A 19717-nucleotide genomic window follows, 5' to 3' on the forward strand; every position below is an offset into this window, starting at 1 on the left:
GCATAACACCAAAAGGGGCCATTTTATTTCCTGTGTGCTGAAAATCTAGTCATAATTTGAAAGCAGCCACAAAGCAACTACTAGTGCAGGAAACTTGGAAGAAAAACTGTATAAAATGTGGTGTAGGGCTTTGCTATGACAGATGGATCAATAGAAAACCGTAAAATATTGAAGCAATTTGGTGTACTAAAGCTCATAATGCTTGTACATTCAGCATTCTGCATGTCTTATTTGACTTTGTCAAAATAAGTTCTGGACTGCAAGGAACATGCAGGAAATTCCGTTTTTGTGAACCAGAAAAGAAGCAGTTGAGTGTATTTTAAATTGGAGCCACTTTGCTGAAGTATGGTTCTGAGTGGTGGATGGTAGACATCCTGTACCTCACCAGGAGTGATCTTATATAAACAGTGATAGGAGTTCGAACTTTGTGTCAACAACAATGTGATGCTACTCGTAATCCAACAATTTAGTTTTCATTTCTTCAGCAATCTTCATGTGCAGCATTTATTCCTCAAGGCAGTCAATTTATTTGAAATTGATTTTCTTAAAAATTCTTAATCAACTTTAACTTCAAACATACACAAATTGCCAAGAGAAATACTAGATATTACGGATGACTCGATTACCTCACAAACTAGTGCGAGTGGCTGCAGAACCACGACCCAAAGGTTCATTATTACAGATGATGACTCCTAGTGTTTGGGAAACTTGGGTACACTGAAGCTTTGTCTAAACTCAGTGTCTATTTTTGAGAGCTACAGTTCATTGAACTAACAGATCAAAGGAATGCAACACTTTGAATGCAGAAAACAAACAAGAAAGTGTTTCTTACAACTATCTATTAGATAAAGGAAAACTGCTGAAATTTAGGCAAGCACATTCCATTTGTAAAAATCATGATTAAAAAACTAGTTCTGTGACTCACTTGGACTTTTTCCTTCCTTGCTATAACAGATGTTAGAAAACCAATAACTGTTGCTGCAATAACAAATTAATTGTATTTTACACATAATAGAATGAGATTGTTAGACGGTTGGATCACTATAGTTGCAAAATAATGGGAAGGTACACCTGCTGGTTGCAGCAAGAAATGCCAAATTTAGGATTTCTTTTAAAAATCATCTATAAGATGCTTAAATGCTCTTAGGATAACATTCCATACAGAGTATATACTCTGGGACATGTTTTATAGGATTGTATTTTCAGGTAAATATGATGACAATTATACTTAGTTATAGATTACACAGTACAATACACAAGGGTGACGCATGACCAGTTTTTGAGCCAAGTTTATTCCTGGTTGTATGATTTTATGACTTGTGAGGTAAGGGATTAGAAAACAACAGCAACAGATTCTTGTGTCCAAGCCCTATCCCTCTGACAATTAGACTTGTCGCTGGATTTATTGTTGAATTTCACATCTCCTAGTGTTCCACAATCTCCACATGATTAATATGTTCAATATCTGGGGAGAATGGATGATTATTTTTACAGTGTTAGATTGCAGCAGAAGGGGAAGCATATTGTCATCAGCAGAATGCTGCTTGTCATGTTAATGCCTCTCTGTCAGATTATTATTAAAATGCTGTGTTCACCACTTGGCATTAATATAGTGCCCATTCTTTGTTGCATTCATCAATTGAAATCAAAGTTAAAATTAGCCAAGATAATAAAATGTGAAGCTGGATGAACACAGCAGGCCAAGCAGCATCTCAGGAGCACAAAAGCTGACGTTTCGGGCCTAGACCCTTCTTCAGAGAGGGGGATGGGGAGAGGGTTCTGGAATAAATAGGGAGAGAGGGGGAGGCGGACTGAAGACGGAGAGAAAAGAAGACAGGTGGAGAGGAGAGTATAGGTGGGGGGTAGGGAGGGGATAGGTCAGTCCAGGGAAGACGGACAGGTCAAGGAGGTGGGATGAGGTTAGTAGGTAGGAAATAGAGGTGCGGCTTGAGGTGGGAGGAAGGGCTGGGTGAGAGGCTCTGCCTCCCTAACCTGTTCTTCCTCTCACCTATCCCTTCCTCCCACCTCAAGCCGCACCTCCATTTCCTACCTACTAATCTCATCCCACCTCCATTGACCTGTCCGTCTTCCCTGGACTGACCTATCCCCTCCCTACCTCCCCACCTATACTCTCCTCTCCACCTGTCTTCTTTACTCTCCGTCTTCGGTCCGCCTCCCCCTCTCTCCCTATTTATTCCAGAACCCTCTCCCCATCCCCCTCTCTGATGAAGGGTCTAGGCCCGAAACGTCAGCTTTTGTGCTCCTGAGATGCTGCTTGGCCTGCTGTGTTCATCCAGCTTCACACTTTATTATCTTGGATTCTCCAGCATCTGCAGTTCCCATTATCTCTGTTAAAATTAGCCAATTTGTTTTACATCAGTAATCTTCCCAACATTGCTTCAGAAGAATAGTTTAAAGGAGAATTTAAAGTTGAACCTTAAATTCGATGCCATGGTGTGAAACCCCCTGTCCTGTCATGTGATTTCTTGATAATGGCCTAATGAGCTTGCTGATACAATTAATGAGCTGAGGAGCCGATGTTTATATAAAAAACATCATTCTGAGCTGGAATTAAAAATCTAATAATGACCGTGAAACCATCATCAAGTGTCATAAAAACCCATCAGATTCACTAATGCTCTCCAGCGAATGAAATCTGCCGTATTAGCTTGGACTAGCCAATATGTGACTCCAGATCTACAGCAATGTGGTTGACTCTTAACTGCCCTCTGAAATGGCCCAGTTGTATCAAACGACTAAGATGTTTTAGAAAAGGAAACAAATTAGATGGCAACAATTCTAGAGAACTCTGCCCTGTCAGCTGTAGAAAATTCTCCTCATTAACAGTTGGGGTTTGGTGCCAAAATTGGGAAAGCTGGTTCACAGATAAGTCAAGCCATAGACATACAGAATCATACCTGACAGACAATGTCCCAGACAACACCATCACCGTCCCTGGATATGCCTTGTCCCAATGACAGAGCCAGCAGAAGTGGTGGCATAGTGGTATATAGTTGGAGGGAGTTACCGTGGGAGCCCTCGAAATTACTTCTGGGTGCCTTGAAGTCTTATGGCAGCAGGTCAAATATGGGCAAGGAAACCTCCTGCTGATTACCACATACCAATGGCACTGCTTCCCCTAGCTGACGAACCGCACAGAGGGTGGCAAGTTGAAGAATGTGCTCTGTGTGAGGTTCAATGTGGATCGCCAAGAGTGGCTGAGCAGTACCACCACTGACCACGCTGGTCAAGTGCTAAAGGACATAACTGTTATACCAGCTCTGTAACAGGTGATGAGGGAATCAATATGAGAGAAAAATTTGACCTCGTCCTCTCAAATCTACCTGCTACAGATGCATCTGTTCATGACAGTAAAAGTGGCCACTGTACAGTCCTTGTGGAGATGAAGTCCTGCCTTCACACTGAGAATACCTTCTGTCATGTTGTCTGAAAGTATCACTGTGTTAAATGGGAAAGACTTTGATCTAGCAATTTAAGACTGGGTGTCCACGAGAACACCAGCAGCAGAATTGTACTCAAACAGAGTCTGCAGCCTCATGGCCTGGCATATCCCTCACTCTAGTATTAACATCAAACCCAGGGATCACCCGTGATTCAAGGAAGAGTGCAGGAGAGCATGCCAGGAGCAGCACTAAACATACCTAAAAATGAGGTGGCAACCTATTGAAAATACTCAACAGGGCTATTTGTAGTCAAATGGCTTAAGCTGCAAGTGATAGACAGAACAAAACAATTCCACAACCAGTGGATCAAATCTAATGTCTGCAGTCCTGCCACTTCCAGTCTTAGATGGTAGTGGACCATTACCACTTCACTGGAGGATGTGGCTTCACAAATATCCTCATCCTCAATGATGGAGGAGCCCAACACATTAGTGCATAGGTAAGGCTGAAACATTCACAATATTTTTCAGCCTAAAATGCCTAGTGGATGATCCATCTCAGCCTCTTGCATAGATTGACTATTATTATAGATAATGTCATAGTTATTTACCTCTTTCCCTGCCAATACAGTGACAGTGAGTATATACTGTGTGAGGATGATAGTTTTGTGGTAGGCACAATTTTGCTTTGAATACCCTGACAAACTAACGGAGTAGTTAATGGCCAATATATTGGCAATAATGCTTGAAAAATATTCTACAATTGGTACCTTTTGTCAGTCTCACAAGGTGCAATTTTTCTAGCTACTTCAGTATAATAGATGATAGCCATACCATTTAAAACAGCTTCATGTTTGGTATTGAACTTCAGCTTCACAAATGCCTGAACTTAAGATGTAAATATTGCAGAGGAAAGAAATTGCCCAGAACAACTTGCTGCATCTGATCTACTTTCAGTGTATCAATAACTGTCTATCTGAATCAGTTGATATTCTGAGCAGGCAAAATTATTTAAGTTGACCTATAGAGGAAAAATAATTTGCACTAAAGCATAAATTTCAAAATTTATTATCACAAATTAACATTACCTGACCTAATAATGACAACAGACAAGCCTTGATTGTGCACAGATTTGTGGATGGTTTAGCCATATTTCCCTGTTTTTATTTTAAAATTTGAACAGAGTGGTTATAGTCTTTTTTGTTTTTCTTTCATTTTCCATTGTAGGTGATTCAGGAAATCAGCAACATTCAAGGTGATGGCTTTACTGATGGAAATCACGTAGCCATTGATCATTCCCGTATTCATGGTCAACGGGTGAGAGACTACTTACTGAGTGCTATGTAGAGCTAAGATTCTCATTTACTGTGGATTGTTCTTGTCAGTTCTGAGGAAGGGTCACCGGACCCGAAACGTTAACTCTGTTTTTTCCTTCACAGATGCTGCCAGACCTGCTGAGTTTTTCCAGCAACTTTGTTTTTGTTCCTGATTTACAGCATCCACAGTTCTTTTGGTTTTTCTCAGAAGAGAAAATGTCACTCTACAATCCTTTATTTCAGTACAAAGTGTTATTTCTCCTATGAACTGTCAGCAGGCTGGATAGTGGAAACAGTAACACAGAATGACCATTACAAATTGGCTTTCTTTAATATGCAATGTAATTACACTATTATGTTAGCTTATTTATAGGAGATGTGGATATATACACAATATCATAACACGCTTGTGAGTGTGTTGCAGTGCTGTCAATGCATCATTTGAGTGAAAACAATTAGTCTTCTGACTGGCACTAAATTCTGGAGAGAAAACGAAAGCCACTGTTTCATTGAACATAGAACGTAGAACATTACAGCACAGTACAGGCCCTTTGGTATGTGCATGTTTTAGTATGAGTTCTTCTGTTTCTTGGATAAGCTCAGGTCAGACCTAAAGGCTTCTCTAATGGAATTTATTAACAATATATACATGATATGGCAGAGAAGAGTTCCCTGCTCTGAGCTACTCTTGTTCCAAATTTCAGCACAGTCACTATCACATGACTACTGAGGTCAGAGTTGCATCACAGCACACCACAGAGGCTCATCTGCATATTTATTAAAACATTTCTTGACACAGCCTTCATCATCTTCCACCCATTGGCTCAGCGATAGAGTAGGGGAGCTGATAGCCTCATAAGACCCTACTCTCAGACAACTAAGAGTGGAAACTCATTGTGGATGGGCATGCGTTTGATTCTTATCTGTTTTCTCAACTTATGTACAATGTTCTCCCATTAAAAACGGAAGAATAAAATCTAATGAAAGGCATTCCCATTCTCATCGGAGACTTTAGATGGGATTTTAACTGGAAGGAGCAATTGGGCAAATGCACAGTAACACTTGTGGTTGAGGGTGAAGTGTTTGGGTAACAGGAGATTATCTCCTAGAGGTGATGAGGAGGCCATTTCAGGAGGGCCTGGTGAGGAGGCCCAACCTTTCATTGTGCTCCTCCAGGAGCCATAATGAAAGTAAGGGAAGGAAAAAACTAACATTAGATGAACTCTGATCAAAAATGTTGTTACCTGAACAGTTTGTCAGACTAGCAAGTGGTTGATTTGGAAAGTCCACAATCTTTTTCTAGAACATCTGTTTTGATTGAAGCAATCATATACACCCTTTCTCAGCTATTTAACTAACAGCAAGTTCTCCAAGTGGACGCTCTCAATTGTTTACAGAAAATCTTTTGCTTTTCATTAAATTCAGAATCTGATGCTCAAGTCTTTACCACAAGTTAAACTTGGCAACTGCTTATTGTATATTCTTGCGCTGACAGCAGATCAGGGACAATAGAAAAAGACAGTGAGTGGGACACAGTCCGTTTTTTTTCTCCTTTGTATAATCTTATCCTAACAGAGAAACTCATTTACACCACGATCTGCACTACATCCATTTAAGGTTTCAGAAGAATTATACTTAATAAAACAACACTTCATTAGGATGCTACAGAAGAAACCCAGCCTCTCAAATATTAAATGCAAAAAACTAACGAACTTCATCTCCCAAAATGTTCTTACCATGAACGTATTCATTTATCTCTCCTTAATATTGTACGTTTGGCACTACGTTGTTCTTAAACCTCTCCTTATGCAGCACTATCATGATAGTTAAGGCTGGGGATGCCAGGTGTGTGTGGCTACACCATGAAATCAGAAACACTGGTTGGCTTCAATCCCAGAACTTCTCATACCCCAGAGGATACATTAATAGGCCATACCACCATTGAAATGCAGAAGTAGCTTGGTATCCGTCCTGACAGCTACAGGATCTGGTATCTAAGGAGGCACACAACAGGTAGCATTATACGGGCTGTCACTGGTCATTACCCTTGTGTTTGGGTGTGAAGCTAAGCTGCAATTGATCAACACAGTGGGAAACACTGAAGATATCAATTAGATACACCATCTCTTGGAAGCCGCTTTCTATTACTCTCTCCAAAATGTTTCAGCATCTACTTTGGATATATTGGCTTGATACCCACTGCCATAGAAGATGGTTTTGTGGGTATTTGGCTGTTCTAGGTAGTGATGAATTGTGATCTTGTTTTCTATTTTAGTTGGATTCATCAGAACGCTATTCAGGTGCTTCAGAGAGTGGAAACAGCACCGATGGTGGATCAGTGCACGATATCATTGAAGCCAAAGATGGTAGGCCAAGTTCTTTTCTGCCAGTGGATAGAATCAGTTGTATGTTTTGGCTTTACTGTTTGGGTGCAAAACTGTGGAGAGCACAAGAGAAAACCTTGGATAGGCACTTAATGGAACAAAATATAGATGAGTGCTGTTATAGATGTCTTGTCTTGTTTTTCTTTCTGCTCTCTGCTTTATGCCCTGGCAGAGAGTGTACCCATACCCACTATGGCAGTTAATCAACTGCTGGTTTATAGTCAAATCTATTAGATAGTGAGCTACAAATGAATGAGACATTATAAAAATGATGGGATTATTCTTGTCCTTTTGCAACTCAGCTTTTCATCTTTACTTGAACATCTGCCAGAGCAAGGAGGGAATATTTGGCCAAATGACCCTCTCGTTTCTGAAGGCCATGTGCACTCTGCTTTGCTGTGGACTTTATCCTACTAAGTTTGTTGGAGAAAATGTAACTGTCCTTCTCACCCAAATTGAAACACAAAGACCATCACAATATCTATGTAACTTTACATGCTCCAATACTGAGTCTCATTGATTTCACTGATCTACCCAGAATTTGGCAGGATCAAAGCCTGTGTATTCCTAGATATTTAAACTCTTTTACTTTCACTTTTCCCTCAACTTTATTCCTGTTCAGTGCCTAAGATTTATCAATTTTCTTTTTCTTAAATCCTCACATTAATTGAATACGTTGGATCCTCTACCACATACACACTAATGCATTGAGAAAAATATTGTTTGACCTTTTGTTGCACTTATGCCTCATTAATTTTATACTTTAGACCATTATCTGTACTTACAATCCAAGTTAAATAGCCTCCTTCCATCTATATTATAAGTACCATTGGGTATTTTTTCCACTGGATAATATTTCCTCTTAGACACTTTTTCCTCCAATAAAAATAATTCAGTGCAGTCAGTCCCTGTCAATTCAATCCATAAACCAAAAAAAATCTACTTCCTTGCCTGATTTGTCAATTTGTATTATACCATTGTTCTTTCACTTGTTGATTTGTTGGGGAATTTTTATGATAAATATTCCACCTGGGCTCAACACCAACTCCAACAAACCTCATATCCCCGAAGACCATTGTCTACTTTCTCCTCTGCCCAATATGGTTCGGCAAATATGGTAAATCAAATGAGAATTGGGAAACTCACAAGGATCCCGTCACTATATTCACTCTTACTGGAATATATTCCTTGCCATCACATGACCTTCTTTTGTTCCTAGGTGGATTGAATATCAGATGGAGGGTCATGCCAACAGACACATTCATTTAACATTAAAGAAATAAATGATTGGTATGAGTACAAATATCATTGTATAATGTTTTCAGGCTTTTCTGTTCTACTCAAAATGTCAAGACAATAAAACGTGCTTTTGTTGCTTGACATAAAATTGATTCTTAATAAAACACCACTTAGGTTTTGTACGAAGCACTGTTAACCATGAAGTTTCTATCTAATTTAGCCTCTATACTGCCTTCAAATTCACTGACATATTGTGTTCATGGAAGCAAATTTAAGACTATAATGGGAAGCCCTTCAAAGAATCAATGACCCTACCTCACATGTATACCTATCCTCATCTTCACCCCAAATGCAGTAATCCATTAAAACCACCAGCCAGGATTTTAATCTTCCAGGCTGTTTAGAGTCACTTTGGATGGCTTCATTCATAAAATCATAGATCGTTTAAACATTGTCCTATCCAAGATGTGATCGAAGTATAGTGTGAATAATAAAACCAAACATACCAAAAGCTTTCTCATAAATTTGATATTAGCCAGTCTGTGCATTCTTTGTGATGCAGTGAATCTCAGGTCCCAAAACGGGCGCCACTTCAGTGACTCTTATTAATTCTCCAGACAGAACTTTTCCACCGTCACCTTTACTCTTCTTTTGCCAGTAATAACCCAGTTTCAGCCTGATCCAGAAGTCCAATCAATTATTAATTCCCTGAATTTCTTCATAATGTATGATTTGCTGACCCCTAGACATGTAATAGTTTTGCAAACTAATGTGTTGGAAATTTGAATTCATGAGATGAAGGTGGATAAACAACTCCACAGAATAATGCAGCGCAGAATTCAGTTTAGTGCGCTCATCCCAGTCCTTTGAAGGAGCCATGCAATTACTAACACTGCCTTGCACTTACCCCTTGGCCCTAAAAAAAATTCCTCTTAAATTTGCTTTTGAAAATTATTATTGAATCTGCTTCCGCAACCCCCTCAGTCCAGATAGTTTAAAAAAATTACAGCAAAAATACTTGGTTTCTTTATCATCATTCATTCCAATCATCTTGATTTGTGACCTCCAGTAGCTGACTGTCCTGCCAGTGTAAACAGTTTGCCCATTTCCTCTGACATTTTCTGATTATTGATTGTTATGTAACAGAAGAAAATATCCTCTGGACCCCTTACTTACATAGCGATATGTAAGATTGCATGGGAGACGTCAACCAGATAAAATTCATTGTCATTTTCTTTACCCAAGCACAATAATTAAATGGTAAAGACCCTTTAGAATAGAATTCCTACAGTGTGAAACAGGCCATTCAGCCAAAAAAGTCCACACCAACAGTCTGAAGAGCATCCCACCCAGACCCATCACCGTACTCATACCCTATAACCCTGCATTGGCCGTGGCTAATTGATCTAATTTACATACCCCTGAATACTATGGGCAATTTACCATGGCCAATCCATCTAACCTGCACATCTTTGGATGGCGGGAGGAAACTGGAGCATCTGGAGGAAATCCACACAGACATGGAGAGAATGGGCAAACTCCACAGAGACAGTATCCTGAGGCTGGAATTGAACTCTAGTGCCTGGCGCTGTGAGGCAGCAATGCTATCCACTGAGCCACCATGCCACCCCAAAACAAAACTTACTCCCCTCTCTACCTATCTTCTTTTCTCTCCATCTTCGATCCGCCTCCCCCTCTCTTCCTATTTATTTCAGAACCCTCACCCCATCCCCCTCTCTGATGAAGGGTCTAGGCCCGAAACATCAGCTTTTGTGCTCCTGAGATGCTGCTGGGCCTGCTGTGTTCATCCAGCCTCACATTTTATTATCTTGGATTCTCCAGCATCTGCAGTTCCCATTATCTCTTTTCATTTTTTCCTTTGGTGCTGAAGGTAGTAAGCAGTGTGTTAGTTCAAAGCAGATCTGCTGCAGTTTTTAATAAGATAATGCGTCATTGTGTCATTTCCCTTCCATGTTAAATTATTTTCCCACAATGTCTGAATACATAGTCTGGTTTAAACACTGATAATGTGCTATTTTCAAACAATTGCCTTACTTCAGAGTTACAGGAAAATATAGAACAGAGAAAAGCATCAAAGGAATCCTTACTGCCACTGATTTAGACTGTTCTTTTTAATCACTATCTGTGTTTTAACATTGTTTACAAATTCTGAAGTAACACAGACTCAAGTAGAATCATTGCACTGTATTGTTAAATAATCTTTCTTTAAACATTAATCTATATTTTTCTTTAACCTCAAAATCATGTACTTTTTATTTTAGGACATAATTGTATTCTGTTCTATCCCACTTACAATATTGACATCTATCCAACTTTGTGGAAAATGACCTCTGCAAATGCTGTCCAGAGAAACCAGGAAAAATCTTTCCTGGCCAATATAAGCCCCCTTCAGCAAAACAATAGAATAAGTCATCAGCAGCTGTAAGGAGCAGCATTCACTCAAACAATCACCCAATAACTTGCTTGTTAATGCTCACACTAGGTTCTACTAAGACTTTGCATTTCCAGTCTTGGTCTGAAAAAGACCAAAGAACTGTATATAAGAACATAAGATGCAGGAGCAGTAGTAAACCCTACAGCCCGTTTACTCTCCTCCAGCATGTGATATGATCCTGGCCAATGTACACTTCCACTTTACCACCCACTCCCCGTAACCCTAGTTTCCTTAAGAAACCAAAAATCCATCCAGTTCAGCCTTAAAGATATTCAATGATGGAGCATTCACAGCCAAAGTTCCCAAATATTCAGTCCTTTGAGCGAAGACGTTTCTCCTGGCCCCAATCACAGCTTATGAAATAATTGGCCCAAAATCTTAAAATGGTGCCCTTCTTCTAAATTTTCCAGTCAGGGGAAACAACAGCCCAGATTTTGATGGAGTCATCTGGTGCCATTTAGGAATGGCAGGTGACATACAATTCTTGGATCCCATTCCCACAACCCCTAATTTTTGCTGACCCAAGATAAAACTTGCAATATGAGCCTCTGATCTTGCCAGTTCGATAATTGGTATAGGCATCTCCTAGACCCCTGCAATTTTCATGGAGCCAGGCAAGCTCTCTGTTTATTTATGACACACAGCAGCTCCAGAGCATTTGTAGAACCATAATCTGGATTTCAAATCTTTTACAGGGTAAATTTATAATATCTTACTTAAGACCCCATGTCACTTCAGTGGCCTCCATTCTGCTTCCGTTCCAACTCTGTTCCAGTTATTTCCCCTCCTGAGAACTCGTGGTCCCTCTTGCTGCCAATGTCAACTCACTGCCCAGCCGAGAACATATGAGAACAGGCATAAGAACTCCGTTGTCAGAACTGACTGACAAAAGGATTATCTTAACAGGGGTTTCTGTTTTGATGACTGGAGACAACTATTGATATTGCTGACTGACATCTTTAAATGATTAGAATACATGATTCATATCTCAAGTACATATCTCAATGTGTACTTCCACAAAATTAAAATGTGTGAAGTATTTAAAACCTTTGTTATTGATACTCTAATCATTTATCTCATTCGCACTTCTAAAAGGGTGTAGGAACAGCATCTTTTTTAATCTCAACTGAAAATTAGTGACTGGGTTTTTTGTTCTGAGCAGGTGCAAACATGCTATTCCCAGTATGTGGTTCATTGGTTCTATGCATCATGTACAGTGGATGTTTGGAAGGGCTGTAAGTTGATATGAGTTGATATGGGGACTAGCAGAGACTGTGGGTTGAATGGATGGTATGAGTTGGCATGGTGAATGGCTGGGAGAATGAGGGAATGTCAGATTCCTCTAACAGCAATCAATACATCTGGATGAAGTCCCAAGAATTGAGGCCAGCTTTCTGATATTAGCCTGCCTCTGTATTCTGTTGCTGCTGCGGCCACTTGTGCTCAGCTCCCAGGGTTAGCATTCTGTATTTATTTGCCCAACATTTGGATCTGTTTTCACTGGGGAAGACACAAGCAATCTCCCAGATGCAATAGTGGCTGAAGGACCTAGGGTAATGGACGAACTGAAGGGAATTTATATTAGGCAGGAAATGGTGTTGGATAGACTGTTAGGTCTGAAGGCCGATAAAACCCCAGGACCTGATGGTCTGCATCCCAGGGTACTTAAGGAGTTGTCTCTAGAAATTGTGGACGCATTGGTAATTATTTTCCAAGGTTCTATAGATTCAGGATCAGTTCCTGCGGATTGGAGGGTGGCAAATGTTGTCCCACTTTTCAAGAAAGGGGGGAAAGAGAAAACGGGAAATTATAGGCTGGTTAGCCTGACGTCAGTGGTGGGAAAGATGCTGGAGTCAATTATAAAAGATGAAATTACGATTCATTTGGATAGCAGTAACAGGATAGGTCAGAGTCAGCATGGATTTACGAAGGGGAAATCATGCTTGACTAATCTTCTGGAATTTTTTGAGGATGTATCTATGAAGATGGATAGGGGAGAACCAGTGGATGTAGTGTACCTGGACTTTCGGAAAGCCTTTGATAATGTCCCACATAGGAGATTGGTGAACAAAATTAGGGCACATGGTACTGGGGGCAAAATACTGAGTTGGATTGAAAATTGGCTGGCTGACAGGAAGCAAAGAGTAGTGATAAATGGGTCCCTTTCGGAATGGCAGGCAGTGACCAGTGGGGTACCACAAGGTTCTGTGCTGGGACCACACCTGTTTATGATATATATTAATGATATAGACGAAGGCATTAAAAGTAATATTAGCGAATTTGCTGATGACACAAAGCTGGGCGGCAGTGTGAAATGTGAGGAGGATGTTACGAGAATACAGGGTGACTTGGACAGGCTAGGTGAGTGGACGGATGCATGGCAGGTGCAGTTTAATGTAGATAAGTGTGTGGTTATCCTCTTTGGTGGCAAGAACAGGAAGGCAGATTACTATCTCGATGGAGTCAAATTAGGTAAAGGGGAAGTACAACAAGATCTAGGTGTTCTTGTACATCAGTCAATGAAAACAAGCATGCAGGTACAGCAGGTAGTGAAGAAAGTTAATGGCATGCTGGCCTTCATAACAAGAGGAATTGAGCATAGGAGCAAAGAGGTCCTTCTGCAGCTGTACAGGGCCCTGGTGAGACCGCACCTGGAGTATTGTGTGCAGTGTTGGTCTCCAAATTTGAGGAAGGACATTCTTGCTATTGAGGGAGTGCAGCGTAGGTTCACGAGGTCAATTCCCGGAATGGCAGGACTATCATATGTTGAAAGATTGGAGCGACTGGGCTTGTATACACTTGAGTTTAGAAGGATTGGCGTATAAGATTATTAAGGGATTGGACACTCTGGAGGCAGGAAGCATGTTTCCGCTGATGGGTGAGTCCAGATCCAGAGGACACAATTTAAAAATAAGGGGTAGGCCATTTAGAACAGAGTTGAGGAAAAACTTCTTCACCCAGAGAGTGGTGGATATATGGAATGCTCTGCCCCGGAAGGCAGTGGAGGCCAACTGTCTGGATACTTTCAAGAAAGAGATGGATAGAGCTCTTAAAGATAGTGGAATCAAGGGTTATGGGGATAAGGCAGGAACAGGATACTGATTGTGGATGATCAGCCATGATCATAATGAATGGTGGTGCTGGCTCGAAGGGCCGAATGGCCATTGTCTATTCTTCTTCCCAAATGAAAAGACTGTCATTGGAAAACCTTTTCAGCAAGGTGGATCTGACAACTTGAGAAATTTTCCAGTTCAAGCCGATCAACTCAGTCACAAAAAAATTAACCGCTTTACCTCTCTGACCCTCAACCTCCAGTTCACAAGAGCTAATTAATTTCCAAGTTCATAAAGGAGCTTTTATCACTGCCTAATTATGCTTGTTTAGATGAAGAAATCACTGAGCTACTTTCCTCACTATTCCCAGCAATTTTAAAGCTGGAAAAGAAATAAAAGTTCCCCCTTTCACATTTTCCATCAGTTCAGCAGGCAAACCTCTTTGATTCTTCGGTCTGTGTTCATCAAATTGGAAATTATCCTTGTTCTGCACCATCACTACCAATTTAATTTTTTTTCATCAAATAATGACTTTTTATTCGTTCGTGGGATATGGGCACTGCTGGCACCAGCAGCATTGGCTGCCCATCCCTAATTACCCTTGAACTGAGTAGCGACTTCAGAGGGCAGTTAAATGTCTACCTCATTGCTGTCGGTCAGAAGCTACATATAGGCTAATCTAGAATGTGACAGCAGATTTCCTTACCAAAAGGACATTTGTGATCCAGATACATTTTTACAATTGATTCTAGTTGTCTATATCACTGACATTGGTTATACTTTGCAGATTTTTCTTGAATTAGCAAATTAGAGGCAATAGTGCTGCCCAGTGTTTTCAGAATTTTCTGATTTTATTGAACTTAACGTTGACAACTGCCACATTGAGATTTAGACCTATGTCCCTACAGCATTAGGCTTGTCCTTCAACTTTCCAGCCTGGTTCCCCAAAAATAGGGAGTTGCAATATAAAAACTAAAAATACGTCTCTCATATATGGTAATGCTGTGGTTGTTACTGAAATTAAAACTTAACAGTTCAAATGCCACCATGCCAGATTTAAAATGTAACTCGTGATTCTTGGACTGACATGTTGCAGTGGGGTTATTCTTTCTTCTTTTTGCTATCTATCGTCAATTTTAAAACTATATTTGAGATATTTTTCTTTCTACTGATGCACAGCTGCACATTACCATTGTACATTAGAAAATTATCTTCATACATGGATGATAAAAGTGAGAAGGAATGTTGCTGCTCAGTGTTTCTGGAATTTTCTGTTTTTATTTCAGTCTTCCAGAATCCACAACAATTTTGCTTTTGTATTGTTGTGTTTGTAAACTTATAAGCATTTGGGTTATTCATGGAGAGGAACTTTAGTTAACATCTATTCCTCTGTTTCCAAATGCTTTATTTGCATGAAAATTTGGGAAATGCAGGGATAGAGTTGAAGGGGAAATGATAATAGGTACTTGGAACATTTGTATGAATAAATTATCTTTGACCTTTAATTTTCTGTTTAGTGAAAAAGAAATCCAGTATTGGTGACCTTAAAACTGCAGGTCTGAAGTTGAGTAGTTTTATGAATCTTGGGAAAAAGAAACCTATATCTGTGGAGATTCCCATTAACAATAAGAAGAATGTTGAAGCATCAGGTGAGTCCATGTTCTTTTGCCGGTGTCAAGTAGGTGTTCTGTAAAATGTAAAGTTACTGCCACCATGTGGTACTTTGTGTCAGTTAAATATAAGGAGAAACTCAGATACGGCTTCAGTTGGCATTGTATTATCAGCTACAACTATGTTCTGTTGTTATAGATCGGATTTATAGTACATCGGTGACAAGCAGATAACAGACTTTCAGTGGTTTTTATACCGAAGTTCTGGAGTTGTTCAGTTTAAAGGATGTATTATGTGCTGGACAACTGCCTTCAGTTATGATTGAGCCAAAAATGAGACCTCTTGGTATTTCTTGATATTTCATAGACACTGCTCCTGATGTGAGAAGTGCTGGATGCTAAAATCCTGAACTGCTAAAGACAATAAATCAAAAAGAAAAGTAAAATGTGAGCACACCAAATTATTTCCCACATTTTGATTCTAAATGGTAATATTCATACTGAATGATCTCGGGGACACAGTGTTGCTGTTTTGGCAAGAGTGCGCAACAGAAAGCGCAGATGATGGATTAATGCCATTAATACTAAAGGAGTAGCCTCAGTGTCAATTGTACAAAGTAGTTCTTCTGGAGAGCTGCTCCATGTGGATATATTCGTGTGGTGTGAATGACTTACGCAGACTTGCATTCTTCTTTCAACAGGGTATTTGAATGTGTTTATGAACAGCCAGTGGCGGACACGTTGGTGCCAGGTTAAAAATGGACTTATCCACTTCTATCAGGACAAGAGCAAAAACAAAGCAGTTCAAAATCCTCTCAGTCTAGAAGGCTGTGAGGTTATTCCTGACTCTACTCCAGAACATTTATATTCCTTCCGCATTTTGCATGATGGCGAGGAAGTAGCTTCTTTAGAGGTAATTTGAACTCTGCACAGTCATTGATGTTCTCTATCTTAATCTTAATGAGTGCAATACGTAGAGGTTTGGTTAATTTAAAATTTTGACTCTATAGCTGTGCATATGTTGCAGAATCATAATATTGTTATGGCTCAGAAGGATACCATTCTGCACATATACTTCCACAGGCCCCCTGAATTATCATTACACTTTGTGCCAGTCACAAGCCTTTTCCTCGCACCATTTGTCCATTGTTTCTGTTCAAATAATGCCCTCTTGAATGCCTCAGTGCTGCCCGTCTCCACCAGACTTCCAGGAAGTAATTTCCAGACACAAACCACTTGCTGTGTGAGCGTGTTTTTTTTCACAAAACACATTTGCTCCTTTTGCACATCACCTAAATTCTGTCACACTAACAGCTTTAATAAAACCTACTAATATCACTGTAGAATACATTATGCAATTTTATAAAATCATGGTTAGGATATACAGTAATTTGGACTCGTCAACTTCTGCCCACTCATATTGAACGTGACTATAATACAACTGCCCATTAAAATGCCTGATCTAGAATAGGTAAAGAAACCTTGCCCTCTCCACAACACTGTCAAGAATCATGAGATAATATCTCTCACGTAATACCAGTGATCAATACTGATATTTATCTAAAGTTTAAATACCTGTGTGTTTCCGCTTGTCTTTCTCCCTCTAAAACAGTACTGAAAACACATTGGACACAGAAATATGTAAATTCCCCACTGTGCAGCTCAATGAGAAAAGATAGGTGGGCTGCACACACATAGGCCCTCGGTCCTTATTCCCCTCAGAAAATTGGCATACCTCAGGGGTGACGTGATAAGAATGACTATTTCAGCTGTTATTTTAACCAACTCCCTTAACCCTGTCAACAGAACCGCTTATCTATGCTTCATTTTGATTCCGTGAAATTTCTTTGTACATTATCTATAATGAAAGCACCAAGTAAATATATGTTTTGTAGTTGTTTCTTTCACTCTTATTGGCTTTCTGTCTTTTTTTGTACTCATTTTGTCTTGCCATGTTTCATGAAAGTATTCTATTCCTCTAAAGATAGAGGGGATGGAAGACTTGTTCCCAGGGTGGAAGTCACTATTATAAGGGGGCATAATTTTAAGGTGATTGGAGGAAGGTTTAGGGAAGATGTCAGAGGCAGGTCCTTTACACAGAGTGTTGTGGGCGTGTGGAATGCGCTGCCAGCAGTGGTAGCGGAGTCAGATACTTTAGAGACTTTTAAGCGACTCTTGGATAGGAAATGGATGATAGTATAATTGATGATGGTCTGAATAATGGATGATAGTTTGATCTTTGTAGGATAATAGGTTGACACAACATCATGGGCCAAAGGGCCTGTACTGTAGTATGTTCTATGTTCTTTATCTTTTGCAGGCTAAGTCTTCGGAAGAGATGGGTTATTGGCTTGGTCTTCTGCTGGCAGAATCAGGATCTAAGACAGATCCTGAGGAGTTCACTTATGACTATGTTGACGCTGACCGAGTGTCTTGTATAGTGCATGCAGCCAAACATTCTTTATAGTAAGTCGCATTTACTATTTTTAAAAATACTTTTTCGTAACATATATATGGTTTATTGATTGAAGTTAGAGTAAAATATTTCATGTAGAATGGGGTGTTCAGTTATTTTCCATCGCTTAAATGTGTACTTTCCTTTAAAGCTGTGACTTTGGCATTTTTTTTTCTGAAAATTATCTAAAATGATAGGATTTTCACAAAGGAACTTGTGCATGAAAAAGTTTCAAAGGCAACATTATTGATAGAATTAAAAACCCTCATACAGTTGAGTCTGTTGTCAATCTAATCAGAAATTATACCCGTTTAAAATAAAAAGCTATATCAATCGTTTGATTTGAAACTCATTCTTAAGAGTAATTGACAATGATGTAAAGCCATTCTGTCTTCGCAGTAAGTTGGCTGTTTATTTTTTGAGTGTATGCTTATGCCGTGCCATGTGTGCTCTGCCCAAAGGCAGACCCTTGGCTCATTGTCTGCTAATGCTTCATTCTGAGCTTTTACTCGTAGCAATGCGTGTCAGTGGTGGTTTGTCGCGACCTTTCTCTCTCAGGGGCAGAATGAGGAGACAGCTTGCAAGTTCATCTCAGCCAAAACAGAAATCAAACCAGCATGTTTGGCAACAGTCTTATGCACACACTAGTTATCTAGTTGACTAAGCAAACCAACCCCAACTACGTTCATATTTAAAGTTGGAAATAATGTCAAGTAAGCACACTACAATCTACATGTATTTGAAAGAGTAGACTATTTGCTTTATTACCATTTTTCTTGCCTTTCAGTTTACTGCAGCGCAGGTATTCAGAACCAAACACATATATTGATGATTTGCCTGTGGTACAGAACCAGTCTGATGACCTGTATGATGATGTGGATATACCTGAATCTGTGGTAGGAACAAGTTTTCGTTATTCTTACAATTTGAAAAGAATGCAAGAAAGTACATTTTTAATCAATGTTTCCAAAGCAAAGGGATATTACATAAATCAAAATAAATGTTTTTATCAAAAGCAAAGGATTTAATGCAGCTAAACAAATATATAATTTCTAGCAAACGCTCAGGAATAGGGTACAAAGTTTTCAGTTCTGATGAATAGTCACTGGACTCAAAACTTTGATGCTTTCTTCAACAGATGCTGCCAGACCTGCTGTGTTTCATCAGCAATTTCTGTTTTTGACTCAGGAATTGAGCTTCTGCTTCAGGCAGAGTCAGGCTTTTTGGTACAAATTACTCCTAATGATCCAATCATTTTGAAAAGTGTTTTTCCCCCGTGGTGCTCAAATGGAAATCTGCTATAAACCAGCACAACATTGCAATGTTTTAAAGCATTTCTAAAAATTGTTCTTCTAAACAAATCCTTAAGCTACTTAAGAGTGATAAGTTATTTGAGAACTTGGAAAAAGTTTACTTAATATCGATGCAAATGAATTGATCACAGATAACTCTTTTTAATTCACTGTGTCAATCCTATGAGTCATTTTAAATGGCTGGAAATGACAGGGTAAGAGACATGTAAAGGTGCAGAGTGGGATACCACCACCTGACATGTAGTACCCACACCCCAAACCCCGACCTCCCTTGTCAACATTCCACAGGAACCATTTCCACTAGGACACGGTGATCCACTACTTCTCCACTCCTAACACTTACCCCAACCCCTGCCATCACCACAGTCTCACCCCATGAAATTGCAAAGGTAAAACTATCCAAAGCCCCAGATACACCTTCCAGGAGAAGCAGCAATTTACCTGCACTGCATTCAATCTAGTTTACCGTATTTCCTATACATTTGGGAG

General features: G+C 39.7%; 1 protein-coding gene across 1 annotated transcript in view; it reads left to right on the forward strand.

Annotated features, from left to right (window-relative positions):
• Positions 1-19717, forward strand: part of afap1l2 (actin filament associated protein 1-like 2) — a 219742-nt gene that overhangs the window by 177327 nt on the left and 22698 nt on the right. The window contains exons 8-13 of the mRNA XM_048551350.2: positions 4631-4720; positions 6995-7085; positions 15368-15499; positions 16162-16373; positions 17781-17926; positions 18703-18811. Of these exons, the coding sequence (XP_048407307.1) occupies positions 4631-4720; positions 6995-7085; positions 15368-15499; positions 16162-16373; positions 17781-17926; positions 18703-18811 (780 nt within the window). The remainder of the gene's footprint in view (positions 1-4630; positions 4721-6994; positions 7086-15367; positions 15500-16161; positions 16374-17780; positions 17927-18702; positions 18812-19717) is intronic.

The sequence above is a fragment of the Stegostoma tigrinum genome, chromosome 20 (genome assembly GCF_030684315.1).
Source record: "Stegostoma tigrinum isolate sSteTig4 chromosome 20, sSteTig4.hap1, whole genome shotgun sequence".
Classification (NCBI taxonomy): domain Eukaryota; kingdom Metazoa; phylum Chordata; class Chondrichthyes; order Orectolobiformes; family Stegostomatidae; genus Stegostoma; species Stegostoma tigrinum.